Below are 19,718 nucleotides of genomic sequence, written 5' to 3'. Positions count from 1 at the left end.
TCTCAACCCCGTAGAAAATCTTTGGAGGGAGTTGAAAGTCCGTGTTGCCCAGCAACAGCCCCAAAACATCACTGCTCTAGAGGAGATCTGCATGGAGGAATGGGCCAAAATACCAGCAACAGTGTCTGAAAACCTTGTGAAGACTTACAGAAAACGTTTGACCTCTGTCATATACCCTTTGTTGGCAATGACAAAGTACTGAGAGAAACTTTTATTGACCAAATACTTATTTTCCACCATAATTTGCAAATAAATTAATAAAAAATCCTACAATGTGATTTTCTGGATTTTTTTCCCTCATTTGGTCTGTCATAGTTGAAGTGTACCTATGATGAAAATTACAGGCCTCTCATCTTTTTAAGTGGGAGAACTTGCACAATTGGTGGCTGACTAAATACTTTTTTGCCCCACTGTATATATATATATATATATATATATATATATATATATTTTTTTTTTTTCTTCAGAAGGCTAGGATTTGGCTGGTATCAAAAGACAAAACAAACCAACCCCCACTGCCATAGCCTGGATCTGGACAGGCAAGCAGATGCACTGGAAGGTGAGGCACAAACAGAGGCTAAGCCTAAAGATAACGCATGCCATGGCTAGGCTACGTTTCTAAGGCGTCAACACGGTTTTGGGTCTTGTGGTACGGGGTTAGGTTTAGGGATCGTGGCCAAACTGCAAGGCTAGCCTTGATCAAAACATCTCCTGAAACAGGTGTCTTCAGCTCCAGTCTCAAAAATGACTTTGTTGTTACATCCTTCAAGGGTGGCATTTTAAGTTCCACACACAGCTGGCTGAGGACATTACATCCGAATGGTACAGCATAGCCTCACCCCCTCCTGTTTTAGAATGTTTCCTTCAAGTCTAGGGAATGTGCACGAGAACCATTCTAACAGGAACTGATGAAAGTGGACTTAAACGTGAAGCACCACAAACCTCGTCTGGTAGTTAAGGATAGGAGGGCCCAGAGGCGATTAAGCCCCAGTCATTAAGGCCAAACTGGGCCAGGGCTGCTAGTCCGCCTGCTCCTCTGAGGTTTTGGTCCGAGGGCATCTCAGTTAACCTAGTTAAACCAGTCTGAACCCAGTACTCACCATTCAGAGCAGCCTTCAGTCTCGTTTAACCAGGCTACCTCACAGCTGCATGATAGATAACATGGGAAAAGAAATGGCTGCGAGTGAGACCTACAGTTCGAGACGATTCAAATGCTATAAAGGAAAAGACAAGCAAAAGCAACACTGCTGTGAATACCCTCTGAAAAAGAGAGTATGGGTATTGCCAAATGATATCTTCATTACTTTCAGATACATGCGACTACATCAACGGTCTCACATACACTGACAATCAGTGTACAGTTGGGTTTGAAATGGAACTCATTTGAATAGAACTGATGCCAGGGTTGGTAAACGGGTTGCGGACTGAGTGATGGGAATGTCAGGATTTGCATTTAAATTGGCGGCGTTGTGTTGATAGAGGGGGCGGGTTATTCTCAGGATGGGAAAGGCCCTTGCCACCACAGCCGCCAGACATGATGCTCAGAGGATGATTACAGTAGCAGCTCACACTCCTCATGGTAATGAAGCTGCTAAATATCCTGCGTGGTCCCCTGTGTGTGTGTGTGTGTGTGTGTGTGTGTGTGTGTGTGTGTGTGTGTTTGAGTGTGTGTGAGAGCGCACAAAAGCGAGAGAGCAAGTGAGTGTGTAGGAGTGACAGCCAATTATGTCGATCAAATCTCCATTCCTGTGGTCTCCGGCCTTCCCCCCGAGGAGACAAACCTCAAAGGATTAGCAGCCGAGAATGTTTCTATCTCTGTTTGGTGGAACATTCCCACATGCTTATGAGCTCTCAGTGACTTTTCACTATACAAACAACAGATAGCTCATTTTGAATAATGAGCAATAACTTCTTTATGACTCACAAGACAAAACAAATGAATAAAATCAAAGCAGGCATAAGCAAATGTTCCTTTAAAAAAAAAAAGATTAATTGCGTCAGCTGTTTTGATGTCATTATCTGTTCTTACAACTAGTCTTTGTTCCTGATTTCATTTAAGTGCAGGGAAAAAAGCATGACATTGTTGAGAACTTAGTTCCCCCATCCTTGAACTTAGCCAACTGCTTATGAGAAACCTCAAAGTAGACAGGGGAACGATGTCTGGCTCATGCTAAAAGCGGTCTCTCTCTCACACACACACACTGGGCCTCAGGATCTCATCACATTATCTCTGCACATTCAAATTGCCATCGATAAAATGCAATCGTGTTCATTGTTCGTAGCTTATGCCTGCCCATGCTATAACCCCACTGCCACCATGGGGCAGTCTGTTCACAACATCAGCAAACCGCTTGCCCAAACAACGCCTGCCATCTGCCCGGTGCAGTTGAATCCGGGATTCACCCGTGAGGAGCACACATTTGCATACTGAAGTTGGTTACGACGCCAAACTGCAGTCAGGTCAAGACACTGGTGAGGACGATGAGCACGCAGGTGCTCACAAATAAATTATTTGGTTGGGCAAACCCACAGTTCCATCAGCTGTCCGGGTGCCTTAATCTCAGACAACCCTGCAAGTGAATATGCCGGATGTGGAGGTCCTGGGCTGGTGTGGTTGCACGTGGTCTGCAGTTGTGAGGCCAGTTTGACGTACGACCAAATCCTCTAAAACAACATTGGATTCGGCTTATGGTAGAGAAATTAACATTAAATTCTCTGGCAACAGCTCTAGTTGACATTCCTGCAGTCAGCATGCCAACTGCACCCTCCCTCAAAACGTGATGCATCTGTGGCATTGTGTTGTGACAAAACTGCACATTTTAGAGTCGTATTTTATTGTTCCCAGCACAAGGTGCACCTGTGTAATGTCTATGCTGTTTAGTCAGCTTCTTGATGTGCCACACCTGTTAGGTGGATGGATTATCTTGGGAAAGGAGGAATGCTCACTAACAGGGATGTAAACAAATTGGTGCACAAAACGTTAGAGAAATATGCTTTTTATGCGAATGGAACAATTCTGAGATGTGTTTGTCTCATGTTTCTTTACATGTTGTGTTTACATTTGTATTCAGTGTATATCTGTTTGGCCTTCTTGCGGTCAATTCACAGTCCACAAATGATTTGTAATTATGTTCCGGCCTCCTGACCATCCGCTGAATCTATTTGATGATCCCCGACACACACACACACACACTTGTTACTAAAGACTAGGAGCGTGGGCAGCACAGTCCTTCCCTCTTATCCTGTAATAGATTACTATACCCTCCTATCCTGTAATAGATTACTATACCCTCCTATCTTGTAATAGATTATTATAACCACCATGCTCGGCGAAATCACAGGAAGCCATATTGCACTAAACATCTTAATTTTCCTTTTCCCATAATCAAGGGTTTTCAAAGCGACTAGACGATAAGCTGTAATTAAAATGCTTTAACTCACACATTCATTACAGCAGCCTCAACATCATACTATTAATGGAGGGATACTAATGAGCGTGTGCGTGTGCGAGAGTGAGTGAGAGCAAGGAGTTACAGGTTAAGTTTAGGGTTATGGTAAGGGTTAGGTTTAAGGGTTAGGGAAAAAAGGATTTGAGGATAGTATTACATAACGTGCGTGTGTGGAGACAGACGAGGGCTCTGGGAGGTGTGCTCCTTGCCATGCTAATTCTAGATCCAGTTGTATTATTATAATTGGATTCCAGATGTGTTACATTATCAGGTATGTTTGTTTGAAAGGTGATACAGGAAGTGATGGAGCACAGCAGTGATGGTGTATGATGGAAAGACGGTATATGTGAGGTTTTTCGCAAAGAAAGGACTCACCCACTGGGCATGGACGTCAGTTCAACATTTCATTTTGATTAACATTTGGTAGTGCTGTCAACTAATGTGAAATCAACTAAAAATGTCACCATGTCATTCGACTTGGGTAAAAAAAATGACGAAATGTAAGGTACACGTTGATAAGGTATCGCGTTGTGAAAATTAAACAGCGAGCTAGCCATCTTAACTGCCTAATCAAGTGTGTGAGTGTGTGTGTGTGTGTGTGCGTGCGTGCGTTAGTATGTTGTGAAACATGGAGCGTACAGTACAAATTGCCTGTCACAGCAACCGCCTCTCAAGCTGATAGAGTGACTCATTGTCTGGCAGTGTGTGTGTGTGTATATTTGGGTACGTTTGCATCTGGAAGTGTGTGTGTGTGTGTTCCATGCAGACAGAAGCTCTGACTAAAGGGAGGCACCATCCATCTGTACTTCCCACCCATGCACAAGGCATAAATATAACTGTTAGTGCTATCCAGGACACACTAAACTATAACCCTAACCTTAAACTTGGTAATATCTAACATTTTAGGTGACCTGACCAAATTCCCATAGAAATCAGAGTTATAGATCTATCAAGTATATGAAGTAGATGTGTTCTATTTCTATGCGTTCTGTTCTTCAGGTTCGTTTTTGAGTCTTACTTCAGTTATGTACACAAGTTTCATGCTGCAAACACAATATTTTTGGTTATGGAAAATATATTTCACAGCGGTTTAGATGGTAGAATGATACTCCACTATATTATCTTATTGTTTCATAAATTGAAATTAGGTGAACTATTAGAGTTTTCGCAACCAGGAAATAAACGGTGGAGCGATATCTGCATAGCGCAACTTTAACCATTAAAAAATATCAACTTCAATGGGGTAGGGATGTCCCAAAGACCCTGGACAGCAAGGACGTAAATATAACATATCACCACGCTGCGTTTACATCCAGGGTGTGTATGTGTGCTTGATTAACAATGTCCCCGAAATGCAGCCCAGCACTGTCAGAGGCTGCCACAATGCTATTCTGCATCGCCTTTGAACATCTCCATGACAGATACACAGGATTACTCTCTTCCTCCCTCACAAACTTCCTCAGTTCACTCCCCTTAAAACTGGCTTAGGGCACTTATTTCATTCTTCTCCGATGGAAAGAAAAAAAGAGAATATAGAAGTTTGAATAAATCCATCTGTTACAGATCACTAGTCAAAAAACAAGTATTTTAAGCACACACTGCTCCACGTTAAACATCACCTTCAATTTGCTTGAGGTTTCTTTCTTGTGCTACAGAGTACAGGAAAAGTGGACATTGTGCAGTCCCATAAGGCCACACAATCACAAGGGGAGATAATGTGGTACTAATTGCAGCCTTGACAGAGACTTTACGGAATGTTGCCTGTAAAAAGGTTTTTAATCTGGCAATGTTTTTAAGAACCCAATTCATACAGTCCCAATTTTTACCACATTCTTGCCGGGATAAGCCTCTCATATCTCCCGCACACAATACCGGCAAGTAGGAGTGGCAGTAGACGTGGGCCGATGTGGGTAGATATCTATTTTTTTTTTAAAATACATCAAAGAAATCCATTATTAAATCGGGTCGGTGCAGCCTATAGGGAAACATGGCAGCGCCATGAAAATTAAATCAATCGTTTTGTTCATTAAACAGACAAGACATTTACCCTGATCACAGTAAACACACATGTTATGGTAGGCTAATAATATAATGGAACATAACAGAATAAAATACAAATAATATTTGCGTCAAGGGAACGTGTGAAGTTTGGAAACAGAGACCAAGCCTGTGTTTTTGTTGTTGTTGTAAATCCATGTTCAAATCTCCTTCCTACCCTCACTCTGCGTCGTTAGGGAGCAGGCGCCCGGCCTTCCACAACCTCTGCAGTCTTTTGGAGTTGCCTATATGCAACCGAGGAAAATAAATAATCCTACACTTGATTTAGGCTACATTATCGCATGCTAAACGTTTCTGATCGTTGATAAAGGAGCCATACCACCACCACTTATCTGCCCAGACAGAATTAACCAAATATACAGACGGAGATTCAGTTAAACAAAATCACATCGATCGATTGAGACAAGTGACAGGCTTTTTGGTCGGGAGTAGGCCTAGGCTACTAAATTACCGCGAGTGAAGAGCAACATAATTCATTTGTTAAACTGCATAAACATGCAGGCTAAATGTTCTGATCCGTGCTAATGAATGAGCCAACCAGACAAGATGATCGTGCGCAGCACTCACCTCAATTTAGCGAACATGTCCGCAGCCTAATTGTAGCCTCACCACCGCTAGCAACATTAGCGTATCAATAATGAGTATTTAACCCTCCCACATGAATATAAAAGTACAGTGTCATTCATATTATAATATTATACTTCACACTGCTAGGTAACGTTCGCTAGCGGGGGGCAACTGTCATGCGAGTGTCGTGCACTACCCCCCGGAGGTAGTGGTCGAGACAAGTTAGCAAGTTTACATTGCAGTATATGTGTTGCCCGTATGCGAAAAGTCTAGTAAGTGTGTGCCAATACCACCTCAGCATTATGGCTACATTTCATCCTAAGCCATATGCAGAACTTAAGCGCAATCATGACTAGGTCGGTCCCCGGAAATAAAATCATGACTAGGTCGGTCCCCGGAAATAAAATCATGACTAGGTCGGTCCCCGGAAATAAAATCATGACTAGGTCGGTCCCCGGAAATAAAATCATGACTAGGTCGGTCCCCGGAAATAAAATCATGACTAGGTCGGTCCCCGGAAATAAAATCATGACTAGGTCGGTCCCCGGAAATAAAATCATGACTAGGTCGGTCCCCGGAAATAAAATCATGACTAGGTCGGTCCCCGGAAATAAAAGTTTAGGATTTGATAACAGCAACACCTTTCAGTTATAAAGAAAAAGAGTTTGTTGGGAAAATGTGGTTTGAAAGGTGTGTAGGTGACTAAGGGCCCATTATGGGGATTTTGTCAGAGGCTAGCTGGCTGGTTTCTGGCAGAAGGATCCGGAGGTTACAGACATGTTAATGAAGGTCGCCGAGAGTGACACGGCTCAGGGAAGAGACAGACAACACCGCCTCTCTCCCCCTGTCTCACCGCTTCTCTTTCTTTCTCGCTCTCCCTCAATCTCCTCTTCCTATGTCTAACGATCTCCACTTTCCCTCGGTCTGTTTCCCTATCGAACTGTCCGTCGCTCACGGTCTCTTTGTCCAACTGCCTCTCTCTCTCCCCCTCCCTCTGTATATCTGCCTCTATTTCTCTCTCTTTCTAACGGTCTCTTCTCCCTCCCCCTCTCTTTCTCTGCCTAACAGTGTCTTTCTGACAAACACACGTTCAACCGCCATTTGCATGAAAACGGATATCAAAGCCTCTTCCCTTCAACGCCACCTCCTCTGTAGGAATCTCAAAAAGAAAAGACATCTGTTGACATATGTACACACACACACACACACACACACACACACACACACACACACACACACACACACACACCTTTGTTTCTCACGCATGCTAGAAGAATAAGACATGTATTCTTAATTTTCCTCATCTTGAGAAGACTATTCTTCTCACGTCTCAGACAATGCTTGTAGCCATGCATAAAACTAGTCTTCATTGTGCATCACATAGAAGAAAGAATCGGTCTCCAGCTGTTAAGACGTACCAAGGCGTAGCTAGGATACAGCTAGGGAGGATACAGCTAGGGAGGATACAGCTAGGGAGGATACAGCTAGGGAGGATACAGCTAGGAGGATACAGCTAGGAGGATACAGCTAGGATGATACAGCTAGGATGATACAGCTAGGATGATACAGCTAGGATGATACAGCTAGGATGATACAGCTAGGATGATACAGCTAGGATGATACAGCTAGGATGATACAGCTAGGAGGATACAGCTAGGAGGATACAGCTAGGATGATACAGCTAGGAGGATACAGCTAGGAGGATACAGCTAGGATGATACAGCTAGGATGATACAGCTAGGATGATACAGCTAGGATGATACAGCTAGGATGATACAGCTAGGATGATACAGCTAGGAGGATACAGCTAGGATGATACAGCTAGCTACAACCACTCAATCACAGCTAATCGCCACCCTATTCAAAAGTTGAGTCCTATCTATACTTTATCTATATGTAACAAGAAAGACTTGTTTTCAAGATAAACCTGGCCAAGAAAGCAGCTCACATCCATTTTTTCAGACAACCTAATCCAAACCAGTCCAATCCTATCTTCCAGGTCACCTAAACATTTTCAGACGACTAAAACCAGACAGCGTTCTGTCACAGCTATCGTTCTCACCTGACACGTGGCCCGTCACGGAGTGGCTCTCTCATGGTCCTGCCGCGGTTGGTGCCAGGCAGCGTGCCTTGCCGCCGGCTGGCGGTGGAGTAGTCAGGGTCCAGGTCATAGGGCTCCTCCTCCTCAGGGCCCAGGCTGCGGCGGTCATCCTCTAGTCCGTAGGGCTCTGGCTGGAAGCGTTCTGGCTGGGACCGGTTCAGGTCCACACTGCTGCTGCCCATGGGCACCTGAGGCTGGGCCACGTGGCCGTAGTCATCCTTACGAATGGGTAAGGTCCCGTAGCTGTTCTCCGTCCGGTAGCTGTTAGCCATGGCGTAAGGATAGCGGGGCGGCCGGAAGTTGACGCCACGCGACAGGCTGCCGTAGTTGTCTGTCACGTCTCCAATCCCGTAGCCGTCGTGGAGGCCATAGTGGCGCCCACCATAATGGCTCCCGCCGGCATCGGGGGGGAGCGTGTCGGTGTAGGAGTCGTTGTAGTTGTTGTAGGAGCGCGTGAGCGTGGAGGTGGCCTGCGGCGTGGTGATATAGCGCTCCCCGTTCTTCAGGTAGCGCCGGTCGATGGAGTCTGTGTAGCTGCCCAGCGGGGAGGAGCCCTCAGGTAGGGGCAGGCCGTCGGGGCCCAGGGGCACCTGTCGAACCGTCCGCGTGGTCACCGTCTTCACCATCTTCGTCACCTAGAGAGGAGGTCACAAAGACAGAGTTAGACTGATGACATAATCCTGATTACATAAGTTAAATCAGTTACTACCCAATCCTGAAAGTCTATTGTGTGTATGGGCCACACACATAACAGTTGATGAGGACAATGTTTAAACATTCTGATCACCCTGACATGACTGTACTTAACAGTATGTTCAGGTGTCCCACCAGACAAACAGACAGACTACAGATGAATCCCGTCCCCAGACAGCTCTCTCTATATGGTAGTAAGTCAGCCTGGGGAGGAGGTTACCTACAGATAAACCCAGTGAGAGACAGGTGGTTAGGTCAGAAACACAGCATGGACACAGCACACCGATGCAGCCTGTTGAATCGCAGACAGGCCAGTGGGATGCCGATGCCACACAGTGAGTGCTGAGGAATGAGATGAGGACAACATTGTTCCTTTAAAAAGAGTGACACTGCAGGCACTGTCAATAACAGGTCGAAGGTCATGCATTGGGAAACTCCGAATGAGAAAGGGTCGTACCATTGCTTTTCATCCATTTCTATTCTAAAAAAAACAAGGCTAGGTTGTGTTGGAAATAAGGGTGAGTTTCTGTGACATCTCCCCCCCCCCATATGGAATAGGGGGCTATTTCAGAAGGTGACAGTCATAACTGGGGAGTGACTGTCTTAGAGCACAAGTAATCTGTATCTACTGTATATCGATGCATCTTGTACTTCCTACATCACACTCATACTTGTCTGCGTGCTGAAGCCGTCTGGCAGTCAGGGAGGGTTAGCTGCATCTAACCTCAGACTGAGGTTCAGCACTGATACAGAAACCAATTTGCTGCCCAGTGAATTCTGCAGTGGGGATAATTGGCTATTTTGTCCGTGGCTATAAATTCATTTTCAGAATTAATGAGATTGATGAAAATTAATCTTCATTGGAAGGGGCCCCATGTCTGATGCAATTCGCGTTGTGCCTGACAAGGTGCACGGAGAGGGTCCATTCCCACAAGAATTGAAGCAAAGGCATGAAACGATAACGAGGAAACTCAATAAGGTCCTAAACATCTCAAAAGAGGAAGCAGGGAACAAAACGTGAATCATAAATGTTAAACGTTCAGAGTCATTACATATGAGAACTTGAAATCTTGATCCCATTTTCACAAAGCCTTTAGTTTGTTCACACCCTGTCCTCAACTGAAGTATTTTAAATTCAAATCGGCCAAGAAACAGTCCCAGTCATGTTAGTGAATAATTATGGCGCTTCGGTAACATCTAAAGACCACCCTTCACTGCCATCCATCGGTCTGCTACTTCACACTACGCTGGCAGAGCTGCTCCCCCTCCCTTCGAGTGTAACTCGCACACAATCATCCCTTTCATGTTAAAAATAAAGTCTTTGTCAGATTCCAAACTTAATGAAACAGCTTGAACCGCTGGCTTTAAAATAACAGGCTGGTTTTCTCTTATCAGCTGCTTGATTAGAGGACTTTTATTGCCATTCATTTCAAATGGAGGTGGTGACGGTAATTGAGTGCAGGTCTGGTTGGGAAAGGGGTCGCTCTTCACTCATAATGACCCGGTGCCTCCTACACTGGGCTGAAATGTGGAGATGATCTCTTAGGCCTGGGGTTGAGGACCAATACCAGGAACTATTCAGCAGTGTTCTTCAATCAGGATTCTGGTCCTAAAACTGTACAAACCACCACAGGCTAAACATCTGCCGTGGCCCAAACTCCCTCCATCTTTGACGAGCCCGTCTTCCAACTCAGCCAGGGAGAGAAGCCTTGACGAACACCACGTTTTTCTACTAACATGACTTCTAAAGAGCCTTCGCTGGTACAGCACGAGAAACCGTCAGACAGGTTTCAAACAGAACTTTGATCCGCTATAGATCACAACATGCAAAAACAAGCAAACATGGGGGCCTGGTGCTTCAGAGAGGGCTTCAGAAAAGGCCCATCTAGACGACTGTAAACGGGCTAAACGAGAATCTCTAAAACGCTGGTGTGTGTGTGTTTGTGGGTCTGTATGTATTTGTCAGGGCCATGTGGCTATGGCAGTGCTTGCAGTCAAACCGGGGCCTGTGTTTACCAAGTGTTAGTCTGTTTAAAGGGGAGGGAGGGCAGACACCCCACGCTGTTTTTATAACGCCGTAACACTTTCACCAGCTCTGCCGCATTCAACTTTAATAGACAGAGAGCTCAAACTGATAAACCAACTGGCCTGGAATTAGTGGGAGGTGTAGGGAGATATGAGCAGGAAGGGTTAGGGGTTCACTTCAAGACAAAAAAACAGCCTTTGGGTTCTTTACGGTGTCTGTCTGTGACGGGGTGGGAGAAGAGGTGCTGGGTTTGGACTGCGGTGAGATGGAACCTTCCGGCACCACCGGGGTCTCGATGATGGTCACTGGCAGGTAAGTGTGGCGGGTGATGGTTTTGATCACCCTGGTCACCTATGGGAAAGCGTTGATGGCGGAGGTGGTCAATAAGTAGTACCGGCATCACATTGGCAGTTGTCTGCACATACACAGTGCATGGACAAGCCTGTTGATTCAGCCCATTCAAAAACACAGGAAAAATAAATAAATAAAATCACCAAAACAATGACAGCGTAAAAACAGCACATTTGAATTGACTGACGCTACAGTAAAGCATTTTGTATCCGAGCGGGTTTCGTTCTTTCCGTTCAAACCTTTCTCCCTCGTGTGTGCTGGTGTGTATTAAGGCCTGTTGTGTTGATTGAGTTTGTGGCGTGCTTTAACCCTCATTAACTCCCATCCACAGGACACGGAATGAACGCTGCTGCTTTTAATATACTTTTTATTTACCTCCTTTAAAAGAACAGTGTGAGTGTATCACACAACCCTCACAGGACCACGTGTGTTGGGAGGGAGATGGAGGATGGACATGGTGATGCCCATTCCCTGTGTGTGTGTGTGTGTGTGTGTGTATGTGTGTGTGTGTGTGTGTGTGTGTGTACGTGCAGATAGCGGCTACCACATACTAGCCAGCCAGTTGACTGACTCACTCCTTTACAGCTGGAGAGGTTAGATAGTTAGCATTTAAACAGCGAACGCCACTCCACATTAACTTATTCCCAGGCCTTGTTTTGGTCTGTTTGTTTCAGTGTGGTGGCTGGCTACTGATACTGCTTCTACTGCTGCTTGCCTTGTTTGCATATGTGTTTAGCATTAAAAAACATGTTTTTTTCCCCCAAAAGCAATAGTGTGAAATCTCGTTGTGCTTGGAGGGGATACTCAGAATACATGAAAGGAAATGCATTAGCAGTAAGTAGCCAGCTGGAGCCGCCTGTTCAAAGGAACCCAATTACACATACTGTAAATTCAACAGATAAGAAAAAGAGTGAGAGCGAGAGAGAGAGAGTAAGAGAAAGTAAGAGGGGGAGAGAAAGCGATTGAGAGAGAAGGATGAAAGTCTGGAAATGTCACGTACGCAGGCTGCCATCACAAGCTGGCTGGCCAACCGATGACACCAATTAGAAAGGAACGGTCAAAACAATCTCTTAATCTGCTTGTTCCCCTCAAAATGACTTCCAAAAAGCACCCGCCCACATCCCTATGGAATTGTGTCCTTAAAATCAGTGACCCTCAATCCCCAAGCCCAAGATTGTTTTATTTAGCTGTGTGTGTACGTGCGCCTGTGTGTGTGTGCCTGTTTGCTTTAGTGTGCATGTGTCCTATCCCCTACAATAGGATAGCAGCACAAACAAGGAAACAGAGGGATTAGCAGGGCTGTTTAATTGCAGACTCTGTAGTGTCTCTAGTGTACCAGCAGCTCTAGCCAGGGTTATTCCCTTGGGTCCCTCCCTAGGGAACCAGACTTATGGAAAATAACATCTCCGCTCTATTTGGCCTGCGTCCCGAATTGCACCCTATATGGTGCACTAGTCTTGACCAGAGCTCTATAGAACTTGACCAGAGCCCCATTCCATCCGGAAGCACACTGCACTGAGACACTGTCTGGAGCGGTAGTGGGCATGGCGTGGAGCAGGCCTGACTGAAGAGGGGAAGCTATGAGCTACGTTCAGGAAGGACAGGAAGAGTAACAATACTGGAGCTGTGGAGCATTGGGCTGGCTGTGAGGAGGTAAGAGACAGACTGCCTGTGTGACAGAAGGGTGTGGCCGCGCGCGGCTGACATGGGCACACACAAAATGGTGTTGTGAGTTGATAGTAAAGTGATGAAGGGGGAAGTTTTTCCGACTCACCTTCAGGTTAGTTGACATATCCTTATATAGAAACAACAAAACACAATAGAGGGGAATCAAGAAAAAAGAACCTGCAACACAAAATACTGTGGGAGCAATACTGAAACAGTAACCAAATTGTAAGACAAAATCTGGGCATCTGGTTAAAGGATCACGGGCCTTAGAGACTGTCACTTTAGGCTGCAGAGTTATCATAAAACAATTACCATGCTGTTTTACTGCAGCAACCTGCCACATACATTTCCCAGGGTTGTAAGCAACCCAAACAATTTGCATTAACACGTTTCAATATAGTGTGTGGGTATTGAATTTATTTTCCTCCAGCACCTAGGTACCTACTACCTAATTTGATGTGCAACGATGTTGCTTCCCCCCAGTACCTTGGTTTCGGTGCGTCGCGTGGTGCCGTCGTCGGAGGTGACTACGGAAACGTGGGAGGTGGGCGTGCCAGGGTCCTCCTCAATGGTGACCGTCTCCTCCACCATCTCCTGGGGCTCCTGCATCATGGCCAGAGACGTCTGATTACTGGGGCTCTGCTCCTGGAGAGAGAGTGAGGGAGGGAAGGAGAGGACACTAGTGGACATGGAGTGGACCATAATATACAAAGCGATGTTTTTTAAAAGGAGATCTGTGTGCCGATCGCATTTTTTAAATTGATAGCGGATCGGTAACCACCGGGGTATACTGTACGTATGGACTCTGGAACTGAACCTAGACACACACACACCCCCACACGGTCTGAGGATGCAATTTATACACAGTTAAACACAATATCTCCTCATCAGAAAATATGTATCCTCAATGAAACAAAAGCCTAGAGGGCTATCAGGCATATTGCATTTGATTCATATTGCGTCGGTGTGCATGCGTGTAAAGAACTTCCTGTTCCTGCCACAGGAAGTGCCATGATGTCATCCACGACTGTACCAAAACTCTGCTTCCATACTCAGACAATTAACATCAACAAACTGCTGTACACCCTCTTAATGTGGAATATAGGAAGGAAGCCATTTGCATTTAATCATCAACAACCAAGTAGCGAGAGAGAGGGAGGAGAGAATGAACTAAAGACAGAATAAGAGCAAGAGAGAGATGAGCTGTGTGTGGCATTGTGGGTTTAGCAAAGTGGCGTGGAGGGAGGGCTGGGTGAGGCAGGCACAGAGTTGATGATGCCAGAGGGACTGTTTGTTTTCTATGAGTCTTTGAAGGTGCTAACAAGCGGGCAGTTCTTCATTGATTAGCCAAGCAGTGTTAGCTAGCCGCTTCAAAGACCCTCTGTCTCACTGAAACCTGATTGATCTGCTGCCCGTCCGTCTTGCTGATCAGTCAGAAGACTCCGCTTTCATGTTGGGAATCTTCTCCTCCCTAATCCTATGGGCCGGGCTGTTAGGTTTGTGTGTGTGTACAGGGATGGGAGGGGAGGGGGATTCTGGACATCGTTTTCAGGGACAAAGTCAAAGAAAGTTTCTCCTCGTCACAGCAGTAGAGTCAATTAGTGAAGTCAATTGTGTGTTAAGTCATTTCCCTCGGAGCAGTGTGTCAGCTCTCCGTTATTGGGACTAATGACTGGGAAGAATAGCTGAGGTACAGAGTGTCATTTTCTCAGTCAACTGTTATGAATGTTTGAAAAAAGCAATTGACCTTTGGTTAATCAAGTAGTGTGGGATGAAAGCTCTCTTTGTAACGGTCCTCAGAACATAGTGTTTATTTACCTTTCAATGTGATGTAATACTTGGTTGTTCTTTGTGTAGGACGAGACCAAAAACCTGCTGTATTCAGAATTGTCCCCATCTCTGGTAATGTACACACAGGAAAGTATGTCTGACGTGGGCCAGACCTGTCCATTTGAACATCCCTTCACCTTTACCGGGATGCAGGGAACTCACAGGCTTGAAGGCTGACTAGAGGACTGAACGCTAGCGTGCGAGTTTAGAAGTCGGCAACTGCGCAAGCATGCAAGAGAGTGCATCCGTGTGTGTACAGTGAATTCTCAGCCGTGGTAGCCAGCCAACGGCCAGGACAACTCTTCCTGGCTGTACTTGAGACACCACATCCCTGAACGCCAGAAAATACCATCAAAGCAGGACTATGCAATCAAAGGCCGCCGCTTAAGACTGACAAGCAAGCTGTGGCTCGAGCAAAGCAACTCAGAGGCCTACTAGCTGACTAACCAGCTGCTTGATCCCAGAGTAATGCCTCCCCCCCCCCCTCCCTCTTCCTGCCTATTCCCTCCCTCTCTTAACCCACTCCCAACCTTCAAAAGAAAGAAAGAACGAAAGAGAGCCAAAGAAAGAACCAAAGTAAGAAAGAACGAGGACGCATACTGGGAAGAGATGGGGGGAGGCTGTCATCTAAAGGTGACCTTTCATTGAGATAAAAAATAAAATAAAAATGCACGCACACATGCGTTTCCAAGTGATGTGTACTGTTGCCATGATACACATTCTAGAACTATACCAAACAAAAATACAAACACAACATGTTAAGTGTTGGTCCCATGTTTCATGAGCTGAAATAAAAAAAATCCAGAAATATTCCACGCAAAATGTATCTCAAATTGTGCACAAATGTGTTTACATCCTATTAGAGAGCATTTCTCCTTTGCCAAGACAATCCATCAACATGACAGGTGGCATATCAAGATGCTGATTAAACGGCATGATCATTACACAGGTGTACCTTGTGCTGGGGACAATAAAGGGCCACTTTAACATGTGCAGTTTAGTCACAATACAATGCCACAGATGTCTCAAGTTGAGGGAGTGTGCAATTGGCATGCTGACTGCAGCTCTGTCCACCAAAGCTGTTGCCAGAGAATTGAATGTTCATTTCTCTACCATAAACTGCACCCAACATCATTTTAGAAAATTTGGCAGTACGCCCAACCCAGCCTCACAACCGCAGACCACGAGTAACCACGCCAGCCCAGGACCTCCACATCTGGCTTATTTATATAAGTACTCAGGACCTTTGCTATGAGACTCAAAATTGAGCTCATCCTCTTTCCATTGATCATCCTTGAGATGTTTCTACAACTTCATTGGAGTCCACCTGTGGTAAATTCAATTAATTGGACATGATTTGGAAAGGCACACGCATCTGTCTATATAAAGCCTCACAGTTGACAGTGCATTTCAGAACAAAACCAAACCATGAGCTCGAAGGAATTGTCTTTCGACCTCCAAGACAGGATTGTGTCAAGGCATAGATCTGGGGAAGGGTACCAAAACATACCTACAGCATTGAAGATCCTGAAGAACACAGCAGGCTCAAACATTCTTAAATGGAAGAAGATTGGAACCACCAAGACTCCTCCTAGAGCTGGCTTCCCAGCCAAACTGAGCAATCGGGGAAGAAAGGCCTTGGTCAGGGAGGTGACCAAGAAACGGATGGTCACTCTGACAGCGCTCCAGAGTTCATCTGTGGAGATGGGAGAACCTTCCAGAAGGACAACCATCTCTGTAGTACTCCACCAATCAGGCCTTTATGGTAGTGGCCAGATGGAAGCCACTCCTCAGTGAAAGGAACATGATAGTCTGCTAGGAGTTTGCCGAAAGGCACCTCAGACCATGAGAATCTAAATTCTCTGGTCTGATGAAACCAAGATTGAACGCTTTGGCCTGAATGCCAAGTGTCACGTCTGGAGGCAACCTGGCACCATCTCTACAGTGATGCATGGTGGTGACAGCATCATTCTGTGGGGTTGTTTTTCAGCGGCAGGGACTAGAAGACTAGTCAGGATCGAGGGAAAGATGCACAGAGAGATCCTTGATGAAAACCTGCTCCAGAACGCTCAGGACCTCAGACTGGGGCGAAGGTTAATCTTCCAACAGGACAACAACCCTAAGCACACAACAAAGACATCGCAGTAGTTTTGGGACAAGTCTCGGCACGTCCTTGAGTGGCCCAGCCAGAGTCCGGATTTGAACCAAATCGAACATATCTCTGGAGAGACCTGGAAATAGCTGTGCAGTGATGCTTCCCAGCCAACCTGACAGAGATTGAGAGGATCTGCAAAGAAGAATGGGAGAAACTCCTCAAATACAGGTGTGCCAAGCTTGTAGGGTCATACCCAAGAAGACTTGAGGCTGTATTCACTGCCAAAGGTACATCAACAAAGTACTGAGTAAAGGGTCTGAATACTAATGTAAATGGGACATTTCCATTTTTTTTATATACATTTACAAACATTTCTAAAATGTTTTTTCATTATGGGATATTGTGTGTAGATTGATGAGATTTTATCTAACAAAATGTGGAAAAGGTCAGGGGAATGAAAACTTTCCGAATGCACTGTTTATTACTGTGTACTTAATGAACCAAAGGATGACACATATTGAACAAGATCATAGCTCGGGAGGAACACAAGACAATGCAATATAGTTTGTGCAAACCACAAATTCCCCAATTACAGTTAGGTCAGCAGATGCCATACTACAGCTCCACAGGGTGAAAGACCGATATTTCTGAGAAAGGCTTTGGTGGTAAACCAATTTTGGAGAGAGAAGGGAATAGAGAGGGGAGACCGAAGTGTCAGACAGACAAGGATTTGGCCTCGAGGCAGGTGGAGGATTAGCCAAACCTGCACTTTATTCAGCCTTGTTTGTCTGGATCCGTTTCACAGTATGGAGCAGAGGGCTGGCTCTATCCATATACCCCGCTTTACCTCTCTGACAGCTCTAAGAGGAGGAGACACTACCTCTCTGACAGCTCTAAGAGGAGGAGACACTACCTCTCTGACAGCTCTAAGAGGAGGAGACACTACCTCTCTGACAGCTCTAAGAGGAGGAGACACTACCTCTCTGACAGCTCTAAGAGGAGGAGACACTACCTCTCTGACAGCTCTAAGAGGAGGAGACACTACCTCTCTGACAGCTCTAAGAGGAGGAGACACTACCTCTCTGACAGCTCTAAGAGGAGGAGACACTACCTCTCTGACAGCTCTCCAAGAGGAGACGCTTTACCTCTCTGACAGCTCTAAGAGGAGGAGACACTACCTCTCTGACAGCTCTAAGAGGAGGAGACACTACCTCTCTGACAGCTCTAAGAGGAGGAGACACTACCTCTCTGACAGCTCTAAGAGGAGGAGACACTACCTCTCTGACAGCTCTAAGAGGAGGAGACACTACCTCTCTGACAGCTCTCCAAGAGGAGACGCTTTACCTCTGACAGCTCTAAGAGGAGGAGACACTACCTCTCTGACAGCTCTCGAAGAGGAGACGCTTTACCTCTCTGACAGCTCTAAGAGGAGGAGACACTACCTCTCTGACAGCTCTAAGAGGAGACGCTTTACCTCTCTGACAGCTCTCCAAGAGGAGACGCTTTACCTCTCTGACAGCTCTAAGAAGAGGAGACACTACCTCTCTGACAGCTCTAAGAAGAGGAGACACTACCTCTCTGACAGCTCTAAGAGGAGACGCTTTACCTCTGACAGCTCTCCGAGACGCTTTACCTCTCTGACAGCTCTCCAAGAGGAGACGCTTTACCTCTCTGACAGCTCTAAGAAGAGGAAACGCTTTACCTCTCTGACAGCTCTAAGAAGAGGAGACACTACCTCTCTGACAGCTCTAAGAGGAGACACTACCTCTGACAGCTCTAAGAGGAGACGCTTTACCTCTCTGACAGCTCTAAGAGGAGACGCTTTACCTCTCTGACAGCTCTCCGAGACGCTTTACCTCTCTGACAGCTCTAAGAGGAGGAGACGCTTACACACAGGTGAACTCCTGACACCAGGTGTGTGTGTGGGTGCGCGTGTTAGGCTGAGTTAAAGGAAAACTCCAATTTTTTTTCATTAGTCCACTGTTGATACAGTCCAATAATGTTGTTCTTGTCAGCAGTCAAGATAATGGACCCAAAATCCAAATTGAGGATCATCAAAACAATATTTAAAAATGTTCACAGTTTCCTATGGGATGGCCATGTGCTCCACTAATACAGGGCTGTAAAAACTGGCAGGTCTGAATCACTACCACACAGCCCACTAGTCAGTGAGTCATGGAATTCCCCTGCAACATGCACAGGCTGTGTCCTGAATGGCACCTTATTCCCTATGAAGTGCACTACTCTTGGCCGTGCCAATAGGGCTCGGGTCTAATGTGCACTACGTAGGAAATGGGGTGCCATTAGGGACTCACACATAGATTGATACAAGGTCACAACAGAACCATGTCTAGAAGAGGGAGAAGTCTTCACAGTATTGTAGATGACTGAACATATGAATGAATCTCCTTTTGTTTACATTGAACGTAACAAAATGCAGAGAAACAATATTATTTGAGAAGGTAAATGTGATCCTGTTCAGTTTCCTTTTCAAAGTCTTGCTGTGATACGGAATCTGAGTAGTTACCGAGTATTATATTTCATTGTAATGCATCTTTATAGAGAATACCTCTCCCATCATTCCGAGATGTACTAATGTGGGTTGTTCTGGATGAAACGGTGGGTGAGAAAAGTAGTGAGCGGGAGATGTAGAGATACAGTGGATGTTAATTAACAGCAGCCTCCTATCTCTATCAATCCCTGAGTCATCCATCACACAACCATCAGGCATGTCCCTGCTAGGAGATAGCAGAGGAGGGGAGGGAGGTGAGGAGGAGGAGGGGAGAGAGAGGAGTGAAGGGAGGGCAGCCTCTGTGCTTGATGCTTCATTATGAAACTATAAGAGGAACAATGATCCAAGTAGCTAGGCCTAAAACTCTG

At 45.6% G+C, this 19,718-nt stretch overlaps 1 protein-coding gene across 13 annotated transcripts in view; it reads right to left on the bottom strand.

Annotated features, from left to right (window-relative positions):
* LOC109881845 (armadillo repeat protein deleted in velo-cardio-facial syndrome homolog) overlaps nucleotides 1–19,718 on the bottom strand; it is a 235,978-nt gene that overhangs the window by 60,827 nt on the left and 155,433 nt on the right. For 10 of the 13 annotated variants that reach the window (XM_031805122.1, XM_031805146.1, XM_031805128.1 and 7 more), the window contains 3 exons: nucleotides 13,400–13,558; nucleotides 13,020–13,040; nucleotides 8,137–8,810 (listed from right to left, as the gene is read on the bottom strand). In XM_031805122.1, the coding sequence (XP_031660982.1) occupies nucleotides 8,137–8,810; nucleotides 13,020–13,040; nucleotides 13,400–13,558 (854 nt within the window). Of the gene's footprint in view, nucleotides 1–8,136; nucleotides 8,811–11,104; nucleotides 12,992–13,019; nucleotides 13,041–13,399; nucleotides 13,559–19,718 lie in introns of those variants that run through there. The other 3 variants (XM_031805179.1, XM_031805147.1, XM_031805174.1) reach the window with 2 other exon arrangements.

Source organism: Oncorhynchus kisutch, linkage group LG3 (assembly GCF_002021735.2).
Source record: "Oncorhynchus kisutch isolate 150728-3 linkage group LG3, Okis_V2, whole genome shotgun sequence".
Lineage (NCBI taxonomy): Eukaryota > Metazoa > Chordata > Actinopteri > Salmoniformes > Salmonidae > Oncorhynchus > Oncorhynchus kisutch.
This window is presented reverse-complemented; position numbering and strand designations above follow the sequence as displayed.